General features: G+C 36.4%; 1 protein-coding gene and 1 pseudogene across 2 annotated transcripts; both read left to right on the forward strand.

The window, feature by feature from the left end:
• Positions 1-2,960: 2,960 nt before the first annotated feature.
• On the forward strand, positions 2,961-8,914 carry LOC147492246 (deoxyhypusine synthase-like; annotated as a pseudogene). The gene is made up of 8 exons (XR_015199874.1): positions 2,961-3,179; positions 3,253-3,418; positions 3,869-4,087; positions 4,276-4,361; positions 5,060-5,165; positions 5,233-5,465; positions 5,762-6,695; positions 8,656-8,914. The product of XR_015199874.1 is annotated as a deoxyhypusine synthase-like (transcript).
• On the forward strand, positions 7,528-13,949 carry LOC147492247 (aspartyl protease APCB1-like). Its single transcript, XM_086567450.1, has 6 exons — positions 7,528-7,555; positions 8,251-8,318; positions 12,282-12,400; positions 12,920-13,037; positions 13,330-13,505; positions 13,613-13,949. The coding sequence occupies exons 1-6, from the start codon at positions 7,528-7,530 to the stop codon at positions 13,905-13,907; spliced, it is 804 nt and encodes a 267-aa protein (XP_086423576.1). The 3' UTR covers positions 13,908-13,949.
• The last annotated feature ends 4,542 nt before the right edge of the window (positions 13,950-18,491 follow it).

The raw sequence follows: 18,491 nt of genomic DNA on the forward strand, positions 1-18,491 counted from the left end.
CAGTTTCAATGAGGTGTTGGGCCATGTTTCGTAACAATGCACATGCATAATTTTCTCCAAAGAAACAGAACAGCAAACAAACGTGTGTGTGTGTATGTGTGAAACCATCATGTAAACTAAGTACGTATTCAAGCAATTAAGAATTTTATATATAAAAACTAGCCATGCAGCCCGACCTGTGGCCGGGCCTGTTATTCTTAAACCCATCATGTCTGGGCCTATATTTAAAGGAAGCACTTGGAAGTTTAACATATCCATATCCAATAAGTAATACATATCATGATCCATTAACTAATTCATATCCATATCTATTAACTAATACATATCCATATCCATATCCAATAACTAATACATATCAATTAACTCCCATGCGTACATTTGAAATAATGAAATAATGCGTAGTTTTGTTTTTTGTTTTAGCATAACACATGAAAGGAGGGTTAGTTTGGTAAGAAGGCAAGTAATTATTTTTTAAATAGGGACTATTTTAAAAACTTTGCTAATGTGGCTCACTATGAGCATCTTGGGAGAAACGGATATTAATATAGGTACAACACTAATCTTACCTACATCTTCGATAAAGTCGGGATCATGCTCCATGGGAAGCACATCTTTTGCACCAATATGGAAAAAATTGTCAAGGTTAGCACATACCAGTCGAATCTCTACCTCTCCTTTTCATGTTTTATCTGATACTTCCATTGGTTGTGCAGCATGGAGGTGGTCAGCTATTCAAGACTCTCCAGTGGTTGGTCCACAATCTCAACAACGGAAAGGTCTCTCTGGGAGCTATAGTAATTGAGTATGAGAATGATGCATGTCGTCACTTAAGGCACTATGCTTTGGAGCTCAATGAGAAGAAGAAGAAAAACCCAGCAGTTTAATCAGAGTATGCTAATAAGGAATTAGCATCTAGCTAAAGTCTAATATGTAGGCATTAAAAATCAAATTACCGTGAGTGTCCATTCATATGTTGAGCTACGCTAGGCAAGATTTTTTCCATTTTTTTTCCTCCTATTTCCTTCAAATATACATGCATATGGACAGATTGAATGGGATAATAAACATTTTATAAGTATCTAACAAATTTGACACGGTTTCTAATTATCAGTAGAAAAGCAGAAAAGCTTAGTTTGTTATAATTTACAGTATGAATTTTTATATGAACAACATGAAACAATGATTGATTTGTTGGAGAAAACCTTGATTGATGTTAGGAAAAAGACCTTTCAACTCAGCAACAGCACATCTGTTTGAGGAAAGCACGTCCCAACCACTTTAACAAACAACCACTGAACCACATAAACAAACAAATGGAAAACTTGGTCTTTCAGCTCTTTCAATTCTTTTTTGCAATTAAAATTTTTCAAATTATAAGCCTGGAGCATTTGAAGAATCATTTGATGGTGACAAACCCTACCCGGCATTGAATCCTTGCTGTGCAAGCCAGCATGGCAATTCTTTCCTTGGACTTTCGACTCTTGCTTTTGCAGCCCGCAGCGAACTCAATGAGAAGAAGAAGAATGAGCGTTACGAAGGGTTGGGTTTTCTTTTTTTTATATTTCATAATTACTAAAATAGCCCGGCCAAATAGAAATAACGGGCGTAGAATTGAAATAACGGACGTAGTTTTTTTTAAAATTTTCAACACAGATGAAAAGACAATTTTAACTTATATTAAATTAGAGAAGACACCAAATTCAGGGTTAGTTTGGTAAGAAAGAGAGTAATTATTTTCTAAATAGGGACTTTTTTAAAAAATATGCTGACGTGGCTCACTGTGAGCATATTGGGAGAAACTGATATTAATATAGTGTCGACACGCGAATGTTTTTTAAGATATTGTCGTGTCCATGTAACCTAGGTCATAATTAGGCTTCAAGGTTAAATGCATTTTTGAGCAAATGTTTCTACAACCAGTAAAGGGAATCACAATGTACCTGCTCAACACCACAGAGGATATCACAATCACAATCAGCACGTTGACAACCAACTAAGAACTTAAAAGCAACCCAAAAGGGAATAATCTTTAACATTCGATACAGTTATGGAAAAATTTAGAGCAGTTTCAATGAGGTGTTGGGCCATGTTTCGTAACAATGCACATGCATAATTTTCTCCAAAGAAACAGAACAGCAAACAAACGTGTGTGTGTGTATGTGTGAAACCATCATGTAAACTAAGTACGTATTCAAGCAATTAAGAATTTTATATATAAAAACTAGCCATGCAGCCCGACCTGTGGCCGGGCCTGTTATTCTTAAACCCATCATGTCTGGGCCTATATTTAAAGGAAGCACTTGGAAGTTTAACATATCCATATCCAATAAGTAATACATATCATGATCCATTAACTAATTCATATCCATATCTATTAACTAATACATATCCATATCCATATCCAATAACTAATACATATCAATTAACTCCCATGCGTACATTTGAAATAATGAAATAATGGGTAGCTTTGTTTTTTGTTTTAGCATAACACATGAAAGGAGGGTTAGTTTGGTAAGAAAGCAAGTAATTATTTTTTAAATAGGGACTATTTTAAAAACTTTGCTAATGTGGCACACTATGAGCATCTTGGGAGAAACGGATATTAATATAGGTAGGATGAGCTTAGACCAACAGAAGGCGTACTTTAACTGTCTTGGCAGATTCTCGTAGTTTTCCCCATGATACAGCCTCGTCGGGTTGCGCTCCAGAATCACTCCCATCAAACTCTTGCGTCGTGTTTATGAAGACAGCATAATCTGCATTGTTGCACATCATATTGGCATTACTTATATGATGCTTAGGTAATCCTCCACCAAGAATGATCATGCCTGTCTTCCTATGATTTGCATGGACTGCTTCCCCATTCATGGCTCTTATATCTGCCAAAAAGTTAAGCATGTGCCAAAAAGTCATTGGACTCAGCCTAAAACCTCACTTTGTTCTTGACAGTGAAAGAAAATATGGGAGAAACATCAAAATAAGGAGAAATCTCAAAAGTAATGGAGTCAGTACACTCAACAGTGTTCAAAGAATCAGAAACACTTGAAGGAAAATGTCAAAAGATACAAGGTTATGATTTCAACAAAGGGGTTAACTACTCTCAGCTTCTCAAGTCAATGGTGTCAATTGGTTTCCAAGCTTCTAATCTTGGTGATGCAATTGAAGTAGTCAATGAAATGGTATTTTTCTTTAATGGGTATATTTTTTTTAGTGTAAAGTTCTAATCTTTTTTTTTTTTGTTTGTTTGTTTAGATTGGTTGGAGACTTTCAGATGAAGCTTTGGTGGAAGGTTGTAGTGAAGAAGAGAGAGATACGAAGTTTAGAGTCTACAAAGTGTAAAATATTCTTGGGCTTTACTTCAAATCTTATTTCTTTTGGTGTTCGTGATACCGTTAGTTATCTTGTTCAGCATCGTATGGTAAGTTCAAAATATAACAGGCTTTTTATGTACAGTTTAATTTATAGTTTCGAGTTGTCGTTGGGTGATTTTTAACGAAACATTTGGCAAATATAAGAAAATGTTGTTGTTAAAACATGGGAAAGAGTTTATGGTAAACATTACTGTGTGATAAGTTAACATGTGAGATGAAAAAGAATAAATTTGGATGTGCAAATGTATAATAGAAGTTGGTATAAATGTATAATGGAGCTAATAACACGTGATAGCTAGGAAACAGAAATGGTTCTTGAAGCTTGAAGAGTATGTGCAGCTATAACCTTTTAAATACGATCTTAGTGATATTTTATGTTCATATTGCTCATATGTTTTTTTCACAAATCAAGAGCTCACAAAAAAATTATTCTGTTCCTTGTTTTACTTTTATCAACAAAGACGAGGAAGCTGAATTACTTTGGACTTTGGTTTTAGGTGGAAGTAGTGGTTACAACCGCTGGTGGTATTGAGGAGGACCTTATTAAATGTCTTGCTCACACATATAAGGGTGATTTTAATCTAGATGGAGCTCATTTACGTTCAAAAGGATTAAATCGTATTGGGAACCTGTTGGTGCCAAATGACAACTACTGCAAATTTGAGGATTGGATTATCCCAATTTTTGATCAGATGTTAGAAGAGCAAAAAACAGAGGTAAGTGTTACTTAATTTCTAGCTGACTTCTTTCTGCAACTAATGGATGTTGAGTTGTTAGTATTGTCATCAATTCAGCCTTATGCTCTCTCTCAATACCATCCTTATTATATGTAAACTGCACGACACTTTATTATACTACATAAATTTGTTTTGTAATGACATGACTTCGCTTCTTTTCTCTACAGAAACTACTTTGGACCCCTCCAAGGTCATCGCTCGTTTGGGGAAAGAAATAAATGATGAAAGTTCATATCTCTACTGGGTGTACAAGGTAAATATACCACTTGGTGAAGCTTTATAACGATTATGTGAAACAAATTTAACTGGAAGCTTGAGATTGACAGAATAAAATATTCTTTTTGAACATTAGAATTTTTCTTAAAATGTAATACTTTTGTCATGGTGTACGTTCTGTAGAAGTGTGCATATCTATACTAATTAAAGTGAAAAGTTGAGTTTGCTACTCATGATTAAGTTCAGCTTTTTCCTCTATTGAATTGCTAAGTTACATTGACACGGATACACGTGTCCGTATCCGTGCCGGATACGGAGTGTCTGACATGGTGAAATATCAAAAACTGAGGTATATCACACTCAATATGTGTCCGTATGTCTCCGACACGAACATGTGGAAACGTATCCGACACAGATTATTTTTGAAATATGGCGTGTCCATGTAACATAGCTGAATTGTCTCATTCATACCTCAACATTCTATTTTATGTATCACCAGCTTCATCTAATATGATATGTGGGTCGTTTTTTTTTGTTATTGTTTGGTAATTTGACTTCTAATTAACTAGTGATGTCCCTTCTTGTCTAGATAACCTTTTGTTTTTTTTCAAAAACTAAGTTGGTGTTTGTGTTTTTCCCCTAATGTCCACTCATTTATTGGAATTTTTTGCTGGGGATTGATTTTCTTATTTGCTTATCGCTTTATAATAATATTCCATGTTGAAACTTCACCAGAATGGTATTCTAGTTTTCTGCCCGGGCATGATAGACGGTTCGTTGGGGGATATGTTATACTTCCATTCCTTCCGCAATCTTGGTTTGGTTATTGACATTGTGCAAGGTAAGCACATTGGTTCCCACTGTAATCAAATACGTTTTCTGAAATCTTACACATAACTTTTTGACAGATATAAGAGCCATGAATGGGGAAGCCGTCCATGCAAATCATAGGAAGACAGGGATGATCATTCTTGGTGGAGGATTACCTAAGCATCAAATATGTAATGCCAATATGATGCGCAACGGTGCAGATTATGCTGTCTTCATAAACACGGCACAAGAGTTTGATGGGAGTGATTCTGGAGCGCAACCCGACGAGGCTGTATCATGGAGAAAACTACGAGTATAAAATACACCTTCTGTACACCTTCTGTTGGTCTAAGCTCATCTTTGTATATAAAATTCTTAATTGCTTGAATACATACTTAGTTTACATGTTGGTTTCACACACACACGTTTGTTTGCTGTTCTGTTTCTTTGGAGAAAATTATGCATCTGCATTGTTACGAAACATGGCCCAACACCTCATTGAAACTGCTCTAAATTTTTCCACAACTCTATCGAATGTTAAAGATTATTCCCTTTTGGGCTGCTTTTAAGTTCTTAGTTGGTTGTCAACGTGCTGCTTGTGATTGTGATATCTTCTGTGGTGTTGAGCAGGTACATTGTGATGCAACTATTGCCTTCCCTTTACTGGTTGCAGAAACATTTGCTCAAAAATGCATATAACCTTGAAGCCTAATTATGACATTCATCTTGTAAAGAAAACAGCTGACACTGAAGCATAAAAAAAGTTAAATTTTATTTGGCTGATGTATAGCAACATGGTAATGTAGTCAGGTGTCATTATAATATCTAGAAAGTTGTTTTAAAGATAATCTTGGTTGATACTTTCTTGCAGAGTAGTCCTTCGCAACTAGGATTGACGGGAAGAAAAGACTTGACTTAAATGATGGGATTGTCATCCTTCCTGACCTCAACAATTTCAGACGGAACAAGAGTGAATTTTTAGATCACTGTTTCCAAGACAAAATTTTCGAGTGATGTCGAGTTGCTATTATTACTGATTATATTTAGCAGAGTCCAAAGGAAATTATTTGACATCCTTTAACTGCATTAGAGCACATGTCATACTAAGTTCCCCAAGTTCATGTCGTATTTATTTAGCCATTTACTATTTTGTTGTCTGTTGTTTGAATATATTGAGCGCCTGTTTTGTTTTTACGGTGTTTTGGTTCTAGATCTCCTGTTTAGTAGGACTAGTAACTTTTAACTCTTGGACAATTCATGTAAGTTGGGCTGTGTTTGATAGTCCTATTTGCCATAGAAATGCAAATAAATAATACTGTTCATTGGTTTGCCACTGTTTGGTGTGTTTTTTGACCTGCAAATGTTTTTTCGGATTTGCAATAAGTTGGGATTTGTCATGATTTTTATGGCAACAAATTAACACACAAATTTGCTATGATTTGCCACCAACCAAAAAAGAAAAAACAAAAACCCAATAACATCTCTCATTCTCTCTCTCTGCCTTGATGAAGAACAACAATGGAGTCGCCTCCAACAGTCTCTCTTTCTCTTCTTCTCTCAGGTACGTTCATCTCTCTCTCTCTCCCTTTTAGTTAGTTAATACATGAGTACTGGAATTGGTTTTCTTCGTGACCGCGAATTAGTGACTACTAATTGGTGTTTGATTGGTTTGCTGGCTTATTACAAGTTAGCTATTACTTTGTTGTGATAGGTAAATTGGTATGCTATTATGCAATTGTACGTTGCGGTTTATTAGCATAGACTTTTGTTTCTTGTGAACTATTGAATTGAAAGAAATAGGTCATAAGAAAGCTTAAAAACCATTGTTTAGGAAAGGAAGCTCCTGACACACTTGCTGCCATACAGAAAAATTTAAGGAATCTTAGTACCCATTTTAGAAACTAGTTAAGAAAGGAAGAGGACGAATTGATTTTGGTATATTCTTTCCTTCTAGAATTTACAAGACATCACTTTTAGACTTATTGCTATTTCTATTGGGTGGGTCCCGTTTTTATGAACTTCCTGTATTTTTAGAAGTTTGTATTAACACGAGTTGGTTTTCTTTTGTTCTTATCATGTGCGGAATTAGAGGAAGAAAGGAGAAAATTACTAAGGGTGATGAACATCATCTCTTCTGTTTTCCAATATATTTTAATTGTGGCTTTTATATATATCCTTATTACCCCACCTTCTTAGTTAATTCCCTATTATTTTAGAAAGCTTTAGATAGGCTATTGAAAATTTGTTTGCTGTTAGTAGTTGGAGGTTGAAGGAGGTTACCATATAATTGTTACTAGGGGCTATTGGCATCTCAATTTGGTGTTGAGGATTATTTTGGGTTGCTGAAGTTTGTATCTTCAATAAACATGGGTCTGATTTTATTATTTACTTGAATGATTGAAGTTGAAGTGATCGACTCAAGTGAGTACCATACCAAAGTTTGATGTTGGATTCCTTTTGCTTGGAGACTTCAACCAATCAAATGTCGGAGGAGACGTTTGAATCAAATGTTGGTGGAGAGTTAGTGCAACTGTGTACACAGATGTGTGTGTGTGTGTGTGCGGTAAATGCATATAGAATGGATGGGTGGTTAACTGTTGTGTTTCAGCGCGGGGGTGGGGGGTAGGGTGTTGTGATTCATTCATTCACTGCGGTTGCAGCTGGTCGGAGTCATATTTCAGCACGGTTGCAGGTTATATATTTATTCGATGACAATAATTGGATCTTTAGCTCAAAGGGTAGAGTACTTGGGATTGTAATGTATTACATACATCCCAAAAGATGGTGGTTCAAATCCACTAAGGTCCTTTAATCTTTCACACTGCTCCATTGCAATGACTGACTTTCTTAGTGGTTCCTATAGGTGGCATTGAAATAAAAATAGAAGTCAGTTTGCGGGATCAATTTTTGGGAGTCGACTTAGTTAATTGTTATTGGGTTTGCTTTGAAATTGGGTTCATAACTGTGATAGGGGAAACATTCTTTGTGGGTGATTGTTATCTGTAAAATTTCTTTGTAGTTGTTAGCTGTAACATTTCTTTGTTATTGATGGAAATTTGGTTGTGTGTGAGTGTGGTGTTGCTGCTGCTGGTAGTGTGGTGTGTGTGCTGTGGTAGTGTGGACTGGTGCTGCAGGTAGTGCTGCTGCTGGTGGTGGCTGCTGCTGCCTCTGCTACTACTTTCAGGTGCGCTACTGGTGCAATAGGTAGTGTGTGTGTGTGCATGCGCTGTGATTTTATGTGCGTGTGTGTGCTGCTATGATTTTTGGCGAAGTGTGGTGTAGGTGTGCGTGTGTGTGTGCTGCCTGTGTGTGCGTGCTAGCTAGTATGTAGTTTATGAATTTGAGGCAGTTACAATGGAAACAAATAATTTGCTCCATATGTTAGTACAACCTCTTTTTGATTGTTTTGTCGCTGGTTTGGTTATAGGACACTATATATATTTGTTTTGATATGCAAGATATATTTTAAACTTTCTTAACTCGTCATTGTTTTAAGTATATTAACTTAATTTGTATTTCAGTGAGTGAAGACCTTACGATGGATAACACGCGGTATTGCTAGTGTAACTATGCAACAAGAGTTTAAATGGAGTTATGAAGAACAGAAGATCATAGCTAGCAACGAGATTTGGGATCAAGCCATAACACGTGATCTGAGTATGGGAAAATATAGAAACAGAATTTATCCAAGGCACAATGACATTTTATATGTGTTTGGATAACAATGGTTGTTAATGTCTATTGTACTTTGACTTTATTTTATGGTTGTTTCAAAAGGCATACTATTACTATTAATGTTGAATTGTATTGTCTTTAATTTTCTTTATTTTGTATTTAATTTTTTGATTTTTTTATACTCTTTTTTAGTGTGATGTAGGTGAAACCATATACAAATAAAATAAATTTACAAATAAGAATAGCTATAATTTTTAAATCTTAAATATTTTAAAAGCACAAAAAATGAAAAAATGAAATATTTGTCGTGGCAAATTTGAACAATCAAACAGCAGCAAATAGTTGCAAATCAAGGCAAATGATATTTACCATAGTATCATCAAACATTGACAAATTTAAATTTGTCACAAGTTATTTGCAATTGTCACGTAATAAATTTGCCAGTTGCAAATGGTGACAAAATTTGCCTTTGCCGCAGCAGCTCCTATCAAATATAGCCTTGGTTATGCTAATTGGCAATAGGAAATTTGAACGAGCATAAATATTTCCAAAATTTTGACACTGCAAAGTGACAACCATGCGTCCATACTGTGTATGATAAGGAATCTAAATATTTTAAACTAAACAAAAGGATTTTGAGTTTGCCCCATGAAGGAGATGATCTGTGTCTCTTAAAAGGAATATCATCAACCGAAATCCTAATAAAGTGAGAAGGAATTATTCTCATTTCTCCAAAACAACCAATCTCTTAGAAGTCCAAAACGCCAAAACAACCAATCTCTTAGAAGTCCAAAACGGAGCAAGTCCTCATTGAAAGGAAAACAACAAAGATATCAAATTGTAGTTTTGCTTGCTTATATATATATGTACCCACCACTCCCACCAGTGGCCTCTCCCTATCGTACTAAAACAAATTCACATAAACTTAACTATTTGAAGGGGACTATTTTCTGTCATGGACTCAAAGGCACAATATACTCATCCACGTTCATATGAAAATTTCCAACCCATTGCTAATTGGGTGACAGAGGAAGCAAATACTCTTGAAATCCAACTTCCTGGTAATATTTCTGTTAAATTCTGTGTTAGTGGTGATGCTAGGAGAGTTGTGATATTGATATATTAAAGACACCAAGAAGAAGACCAAAGAAGACTAGAGATTTATTAGGGTTAAAGAGGTTGAGAGAGTTTGAGAGTGATTGTTCTCTACCCAGAGTTGCATACTTATACTAACCTAAAACATAATAATAGAAACTACTAGATATGGATGTCCACACTTATAGAAACATGGGACTTTCCATATTGGACATATTATAATACTGACATATTATAATATTGATATATTCTAACACTCCCCCTCAAGCTGTAATTACGCAAACTATGCAAATTACAACTTGGATTACAAAAAACAAAAGATAAGAATACTGCTCCCTTTTCGCATAGAACCTGTCTTCGGTTGAAGAACTTCGAACAACCGCTGAGACGCGTTCGAGCTTTGCTTGTCGGTGTAGGCAATGACCTAACCTTGAATCTTGAAGGTGTACCTCGACCACAAACCGAAATCATAACACCCGGTGTAGTGGCGTGTTGCTTGGCTACTACTCACTTCATTCGTTGTTATGGGGTCATAATAATAAAATTGAAAACAATAACAGTGACTTGATGTGCTTCTTGGCTCGCTACTATCAATATCACCGTTAATGTCAACAAAATACTATTATGGGTACTCACGAAACATACGTCATGATTGAGGCTTGATCGCTACACCAAAAACATACGTGCGGTTGAGGCTTGATCAAGCACGAAATATACTTGCAGTTGAGGCTTGATTGCTACCTGAAACATACAGTTGAGGCTTGACTGCTACCTGAAACATACTTGCAGTTAAGGCTTGACTGCTACCTGAAACTTGTTTGCAGTTTAGGCTTGATCGCTATCCGAATCTTCAAGATCGCAGAGTGGGGATGTCATACTGAAGACTGAATAGTGGATTGCCTTGTCATGAAGAGTTCGTCAAGGCTTGTTGGAATATAGAGACATGAGTACTCTTCCTCATACGTCTCCATATTCTCCTTCCTTCATATACTACTGAATGTCTTCATATCTCCCTATTCCCCCTCTCAAGTTGGAATATACAAGTCTGTTGAAACATACAAAGGCTTGTCTATTCCGACTTGAACTTGAAACTGAGAAAACTAAATACCAACTTATACAACCAACCAATGCCCACTTCAAAAAACAATACTTCATACTCTAATTCACAAGAAAAAATTCTAATAGAACATGCATCAAACACAACTCACGATAGAGGGTGGAGGGTGGGTCGCGCCTTTTTATGACTGCAAACTTCTGGAACAGTGGAAAATGGAAAGAATAATTCCTCGTGAGATAGAGGTCTTGTGCCCCTATAATACTTCAAACAAACAACTTGATCATGTTCTAGAAACCGAGACGAAGACGGCATCAATACCAATTCTTGTGAGCGAAACAATACTAAGAAACCAATACTGAGAAACTTCGGATCTCTCTCCTAGCATTTTTCAAACAAACTTTAAACACTAGCGAAATCTCAAAAACTTACTTTAACATGACGATGAACAGTACCGTGAATAGTAACTATGAACAAATAAGTTAGTGAACGAAAGGACCGTGAATAAATCTTTGGTGAACAAGAAACCGCCAGAGAAAAAAAATTGAAACTTGAATTGAGATATAAGAACTTCTTCTTGTGAGAAATCCTTCTTCTTCTTGAAACTTGACTTGAATACTATACTGAAAATTAAAACAAACTGATTTTGATTTTTTTTCTTGGTGAGGGTTTCCTCTCCTAGCATACCACTGAACCTCGCTCCGATACCATGTTAAATTCTGTGTTAGTGGTGATGCTAGGAGAGTTGTGATATTGATATATTAAAGACACCAAGAAGAAGACCAAAGAAGACTAGAGATTTATTAGGGTTAAAGAGGTTGAGAGAGTCTGAGAGTGATTGTTCTCTACCCAGAGTTACATACTTATACTAACCTAAAACATAATAATAGAAACTACTAGATATGGATGTCCACACTTATAGAAACATGGGACTTTCCATATTGGACATATTATAATACTGACATATTCTAATACTGATATATTCTAACATCATATTTCTTAAAACATTTTATTGAATTTTTTTCTTGTTATCTTCTAATTTGTTTCGGGCGAGTCACAAACTTTCGCCTGTTTTCTAAGTCGGATCTGCAGCACAAATGATTGCAAAACTGAGAGTTCATGTTATTGTTATGACAAGTTATTAACAAGTTCTTAAATCTTAACAGCCACAGTAACGAGTCAAATGCTTCATACCATTTTAGCAAAATCATCGCAATCAAATTTGAATCCCCGATTTAACTTTTTGTTTTAAGACCATGGTGAATACCATTTTCTGCCGACATTTCAAAATGTATATGTATTTTCCCTTTTCCTCCCGTATAGATATTTGACTGGGATGTTTTCGTTTTTGATATACTTTGTGTGATTCGTTCATTTGAATTGAGAATTTTGTTCTGCATAAATGATGATAATCAAGTGAGGGAAGTGAATGATCTAGTCAAGTGAGCAGAGCGAACGATCTAGGCTGAGGGAGCAGATGGCCCAAAATTCTATTTGGTAGGTTTTTGTCTGTCTTCATTCTCTTTTCTCATCTTCTTCGTCAAACATTCTTTCTTCTCTCCAATATTTTTCTCTTCTTCTTCTTCACCCACCCAAAGCCAGCGGTCTCTCTCTCACTCCACAGCTCCGCTCACTCCCACTGCTTTGCAGTATACTAAGCTGAGAGGGGGGGAGGGGGCATGCGGCCCAAAATTCTATTTGGTAGGTTTCTATCTGTCTTCATTCTCTCCTCATCTCCTCATCTTCTTCGCAAACACTCTTTCTTCTCTCCAATATCTCTCTCTCCGCCCAGAACCCATCTCTCTCTCCTTCTTCTTCACCCACCCAAAATTGTGCTCTCTTTCTCTCTCTCTCTCACCGTTCACTCTCACTGCTTTGCAGTATACTAGTGGTATATCTACATTGAGTAAATTTAAAGTTCCAATAACTTACTGAAGATTATGTTTCTTGGACTTCTACAGACTGTACCATGTATCTATTCTTGTTGGAGATCCTCCAAGGCCTTATCATCTTGACATGGACACTGGAAGTGACTTAACTTGGATTCAATGTGACGCTCCGTGCACCAGTTGTGCAAAGGTACTTTATCAGTTTTGATATTAATCAAGCTTTTCAACAAAAGATGTGTTTAGGTTAGTGTCAGTCAAATGAAGTGATGAACATGTGTTCTATACACCAAATGATCAGTAAATTGCCGTATTGCAGATTGCACAAGTCTTTTTGTATAAATGTATATTTTGAATGGACATATACGTCTCTAGCTTCTCTTAATGTATTATCTTTGATGCTCCCATTCTGAATATTGTACGATCCTTTGTCTAATTTATCAAATCCTAGTATTATAAGTAGCTTACCAGTATAACTAATGTAGGGACCACATCCTCTATACAAGCCCACTAAAAAGCACGGCTACTGTGAGTCTTGCCGACAATGCGACTATGAGATAGAGTATGCAGATCATAGCTCGTCCATGGGTATTCTCGCTAGGGATGAGCTTCAGCTAATGATTGCAAATGGAACATTGTCAAAGCCAAAGTTTGTTTTCGGGTATGGACCATAATAAAGTGTCCGTGTTATACCTTCAGTGCCAAGTTTCTTTTGTTTCACATCTCATAAAATATTTTTTAAGCTGTAACTTTGTAATGTTTCTTTAGGTGTGCTTATGATCAACAAGGCCAATTATCAGTCTCTCCTGCTAGGACAGATGGAATTCTTGGATTTAATGGAGCTAAAATTGGCCTTCCTTCTCAATTGGCTAGTCAAGGGATTATTCGCAATGTGGTAGGACATTGTATTGCCCGTGATGAAGATAATAATGGATATATGTTCCTTGGCGATGATTTCTTACCTCAATGGGGCATGACATGGGTACCCATGCTGAGCAGCACTGACATGCGGGTTTTTCTTTTCTTTTTGTTTAAACTTTTCTTTTTGATTTTTGTTAGCTAAAACACTTTTAGGTTTTGCGTCTTGTCAGACATAATTAAGGATTGGCACAACTAATTATCAGGATGTGAAAAAACACAACCTAGCACATGATTGTACACAGACCCTTACGTGAAAGAAGTTTAAAACCTAATTTACATTGACACGGACAGGTCTGTTCGTATCCGACACAGATGAAGTGTCGGAGACATGGTGAAATGTAAAAAATTGAGGTATGATACATACAATGTGGATACCTAAGTTATATGGACACGACAATATCTCAAAAAAATGTGTGTTGATACCGTGTCGACACAGCTAAATGTAGGGAAATTCGGCAGACCACGAGTAAAGAAAATTGTGTGGCCAATTAAATCAGGAGGAAAACAAAAGAAGCCAACTTTTTAGGTAATAGCACCATGAAATGCTGCCAAAAATATAGCACCAATATTCTCTTTTGCAAAAAAATCGAATACAGAAGTAGAAAGCAATAAAAGGAGATCTCCAGTAAAAAATCGGACACGAATTAGAAAAAAGTCACAAACAAAATAAAAAACAAACCCCTGAATTTCGCTAAGAAGAAAGAATGAGGGGAAAGAAAAAGGAAAAAAAATTCCATATCTGAGAATTTAAGACTCCAACTCTTGCTTCCAGGGTCTAATCTTTTTCAAGTTGTGCATCTATCCTTCGTCTTTCTCCCCCCTCCCCTTTCATCTTTTTATTTCCCTTTCAGATCGAGAATTAAGAAACAACATATTGTTTTAAGCATCAGTCATGAAAAGAAAATGAGAAGAATCTAGAGAAACATATTTAAAGAAGTCTTTACAATTCTCCATGTTAATGTTAATAAGATGAGATGGGAAGATTTTTTTTTTTTTTTTTTCGGCTAATAAGAGATGGAAATAAAGGTCGGTGCTTTTGAGGTTTGGGGAAAAGGGACACGAGTTTGGCAATGAGAACCCTATATATATATATATATATATATATATATATATATATATATATATATATATATATATATTATTTTTTAGCAAAACGGATTATTTTGGGTACACATTTTTTACTGCTTGTTTCTACTTTATATGCTCATTTTATATTTATATCACTTTAATATTTGTTTAGTATGCATGCAATACTTTTTTCTCCTATTTATCACTGTTTTTCTTATTTTCTGAAAAAATTTCTAATTTATAAATTTTATATCTATTAAAAAATTAATTAATTATTCCTATCCGTATCCCCGTGTCGAACTCCCACAGTTTGCCATATCCAACAACCCGTATCCGTGTCGGACACCAACACGTGTGCCCGTGTCAATGTAACCTAGGAAATATAAAATGAAATCAGCATACAAAGTTGCCTAGTTGAGGAACTTACAAAGTTGCAAAATATGCAAGCAAAGAGAATTGCAAGTTGCAAATAATCTGCAACCTAATCCACTAATCTTATAGCCCAAAATGTAACCAAAGTGTAGTTTGTCAAACAATTCTCCTACACAAAAATTTGCTATGCAACACTTCAAAAAAGTTGTTTTAGATACTAAAATATTTAATATTATGATTATTATCATTCTAATATTCTACAAAAAATCGAAAATAGAAAAAATCAAAATATATACCTCAGACAAAGAAGTCCCAAAAAAAGAGAAGGAATTTCTCATTGAGTCGATGTCCCCTCCTCAAGATGAGGAGGAACCGTCTCAAAGAAATTCAGATTAGCCATCTCCAACTCAGTAGGTCCTTCCATGCTTGATTCATCACCAAGTACGTCCCAATATTTTGTTGGACCCTTATTGTAATTCTCATTATTTCTTGATAACAATCGGAGACTACTATGGACAAAAACCCTCCGCTCGCTTTGGGTCCAATCGGTTGCGCATTATAATTTGAATGAGACCGTATGTTGACCAATTCCGCTCACAACAAGAAGAAGAACAAGGTTGATTAAGCAACGTAGCTTATGCATGACTGGTATCGAACACTATAATGTTGATCTCTTTTTCTTTCTAATTTTTCTCATACCAATTTTAATGTTGATCTGTACCATTATTCTGCTTTGTGACAGTAAATGGTAGGCACATGTGCTGTGCACGCCCAGCCTCTGCCTATGCAAGTTTTATATATGGAGGCCTGGGTGATGTACAAGTATTTCTCTCACCTGGATATTATTCTAGGTGGGCTCCTAAGTATTTGTACTCTACGTGTATAATTGTATACATTACGAGTGCCCAATGAGGCTGAACACAAGTGTGTTTCGAACTTACGCTGGATCAGCTCCTTCCACTGAAAAGGTCCTGAATTTTGAGGATCATCTTGTTCATGAATTTTGTCATTCCAAAAAAATAAAAAAAAAAAAAAAAATACAAATAATTTCATAGTGAAATGGCGTTTTGTTTTGTACTATTGTATGAGAAGAAATTGGGCCGAATTTCGTTTCAAAACAACTCTAGAGAACAGGATTTTGTAACAATCACTCACAAACCCAATTCCCACGTTTAAATAGCCCACGAACCCAGTCCCAATTTACATTGCTAATGCTAAGGTGACAGACACCATTGCACCATTGATAGTGCCTAGTGTTATATTGGTTCTGTTAACACCACTTATCATAACTTGTTTTGATGGTCTCTCTCTCACACACACACTACACTACACTCCACGAGCGACTATACAACTATACTACAAAGAAATCTGGAATCTATTATGTTAAAACCTTAATCAAAATGAATGATTGGCATCTGTTACTAACTTGATAACTACGTTTATTTGTGTTTACAGTTTACTCACACCCAAAAACAAAAATGTGAAACCAATAACTAAAGGCAAAATGTAAAGTTGGAGTACAAGAATATATTTCAAGTAACTTAAAGATCGAGCTATACAGCCTTCATTTCAGATTTTCAGAACCATAGACTTTATTTCAGCAAAGAACTTCCAAAGACGATATAATTTTATTCAATAATTGGAAGTAGATGATACAATAAAAGGGCAATTTCTTATTTCCGACTCATTTTGCAGAATATGAATCTGCTGCAATAGGGGGTGAAAGTATAGTAAAGAAAAATTATGACATGAGCCTCAGTGGCCCAACATTCTTAAATTCAGTTCATTTAAACCATGGTGGAAATTTCTTTTACTTCTGGACTGGTAAACATCGACATGAAGACCATCCTGGTGATCCTGGTTACACACATAACTGCCCACCACCTAAATCTTTTAGTACTGAGAATCCATAACTTGCCTCCTTATAACAGAGCATTGAAGAGTTAACCAAATATAAACCTGAATCAGTCATCATTCATTGTAATTTTTATCCATTTACATATATTCTCTTGGTAAGTGTGAGGGAGTGATGTCCTCTTTCAGAAACATCAGGCGCGCTTTCAGCATAAGCAGAAATATTCCACTGACCTCATGTCTTCGTCCTCCGAGATCGCTTCATAAGCAACTCACCTCATGTAGGTGGTTTACTTCAGCTCGTACTACAAACAACGACATCATCACCCGACCTAAGATGTTTGCCCTACTAGTTCGCTCCAGAAGAGCGTAGGTCGCATAGACGAGCTCACACAGAATGTTCCTTATAATGACATCATCCTTCTTCTAGATGCAATCATTAACAAGGCCATACGTGCACATTCCAATACCGCAAAACACGAACCACTGTAACCACTCCCCATCATTACAAAATTCCTACCAACACCATACATACACTCCTTCTCAATCTCAACCATACATTTGTGCTTGTCAGTACACGTGTTGAATGGATCTCCACGTTCATCAGCTATAAATACCCCCTACATGAACTACGTCAGACCTGATTCTACTCTCCCCCCAGAAGTGAGAGATAGATATGTAGGCAGTTCACTCAACAACGAACTCGGTCTTCTTAATATTCAAACCCATTCTCCTCTTACCACTTTTGTAGGGTAAATTTAAATCACACCTTTACATTGGCGCCGTCTGTGGTCTCGATTTCTTGAGAAACCACTTCAGAAAAACAAAAATCCTCAAGCCCACGAAGCATGGTAAGTCTCGAAGCTCAAATCCAGGGCTTAGCAAGTCAATTAGGTACAATGAACGAGCACATCACCCTACTCAGGCAGGAGAATGTGGCATTACGAGCACAAGTGGACACACAAAATCCACCTGGTGCCATAGCAGAAGATGGTATCAACAAAGTTAATCAGCAGATCAACGCGCGAGCTGTCACAAAGAATTGATAAGAGCGCAGTCAAGAAGGACGCCACTTAGATCGTTCAGAAGATGCTAAAGACGTATCGGGCGTCCCTTTTCACTGCTGAGGTGCTCAGTAAACCTTCCCCTCCGGATTTCGTTCAACCAAACTTCGCAATGTACGGTGGCAGCACATGTCCCGGTCAATACGTGGCTCGCTACATTCAAAGCCTCGCACTCTATAGTTCCCAGGAGTTCGATCATCTCCACTGCCGTCTGTTTCCTGCCAGCCTGAAAGATGGCGCTCTCGATTGGTTCTTTTTACTCGAGCCAGACTCGATAAAGAACTTTGAGAATCTCACCGATCTGTTCACTAGCCAATATGTCCACAACAGGCATAAAAAAACAGATCTAGATTCACTTTTCCAGCTCT

The sequence above is a fragment of the Coptis chinensis genome, chromosome 6 (assembly GCF_015680905.1).
Source record: "Coptis chinensis isolate HL-2020 chromosome 6, ASM1568090v1, whole genome shotgun sequence".
Classification (NCBI taxonomy): domain Eukaryota; kingdom Viridiplantae; phylum Streptophyta; class Magnoliopsida; order Ranunculales; family Ranunculaceae; genus Coptis; species Coptis chinensis.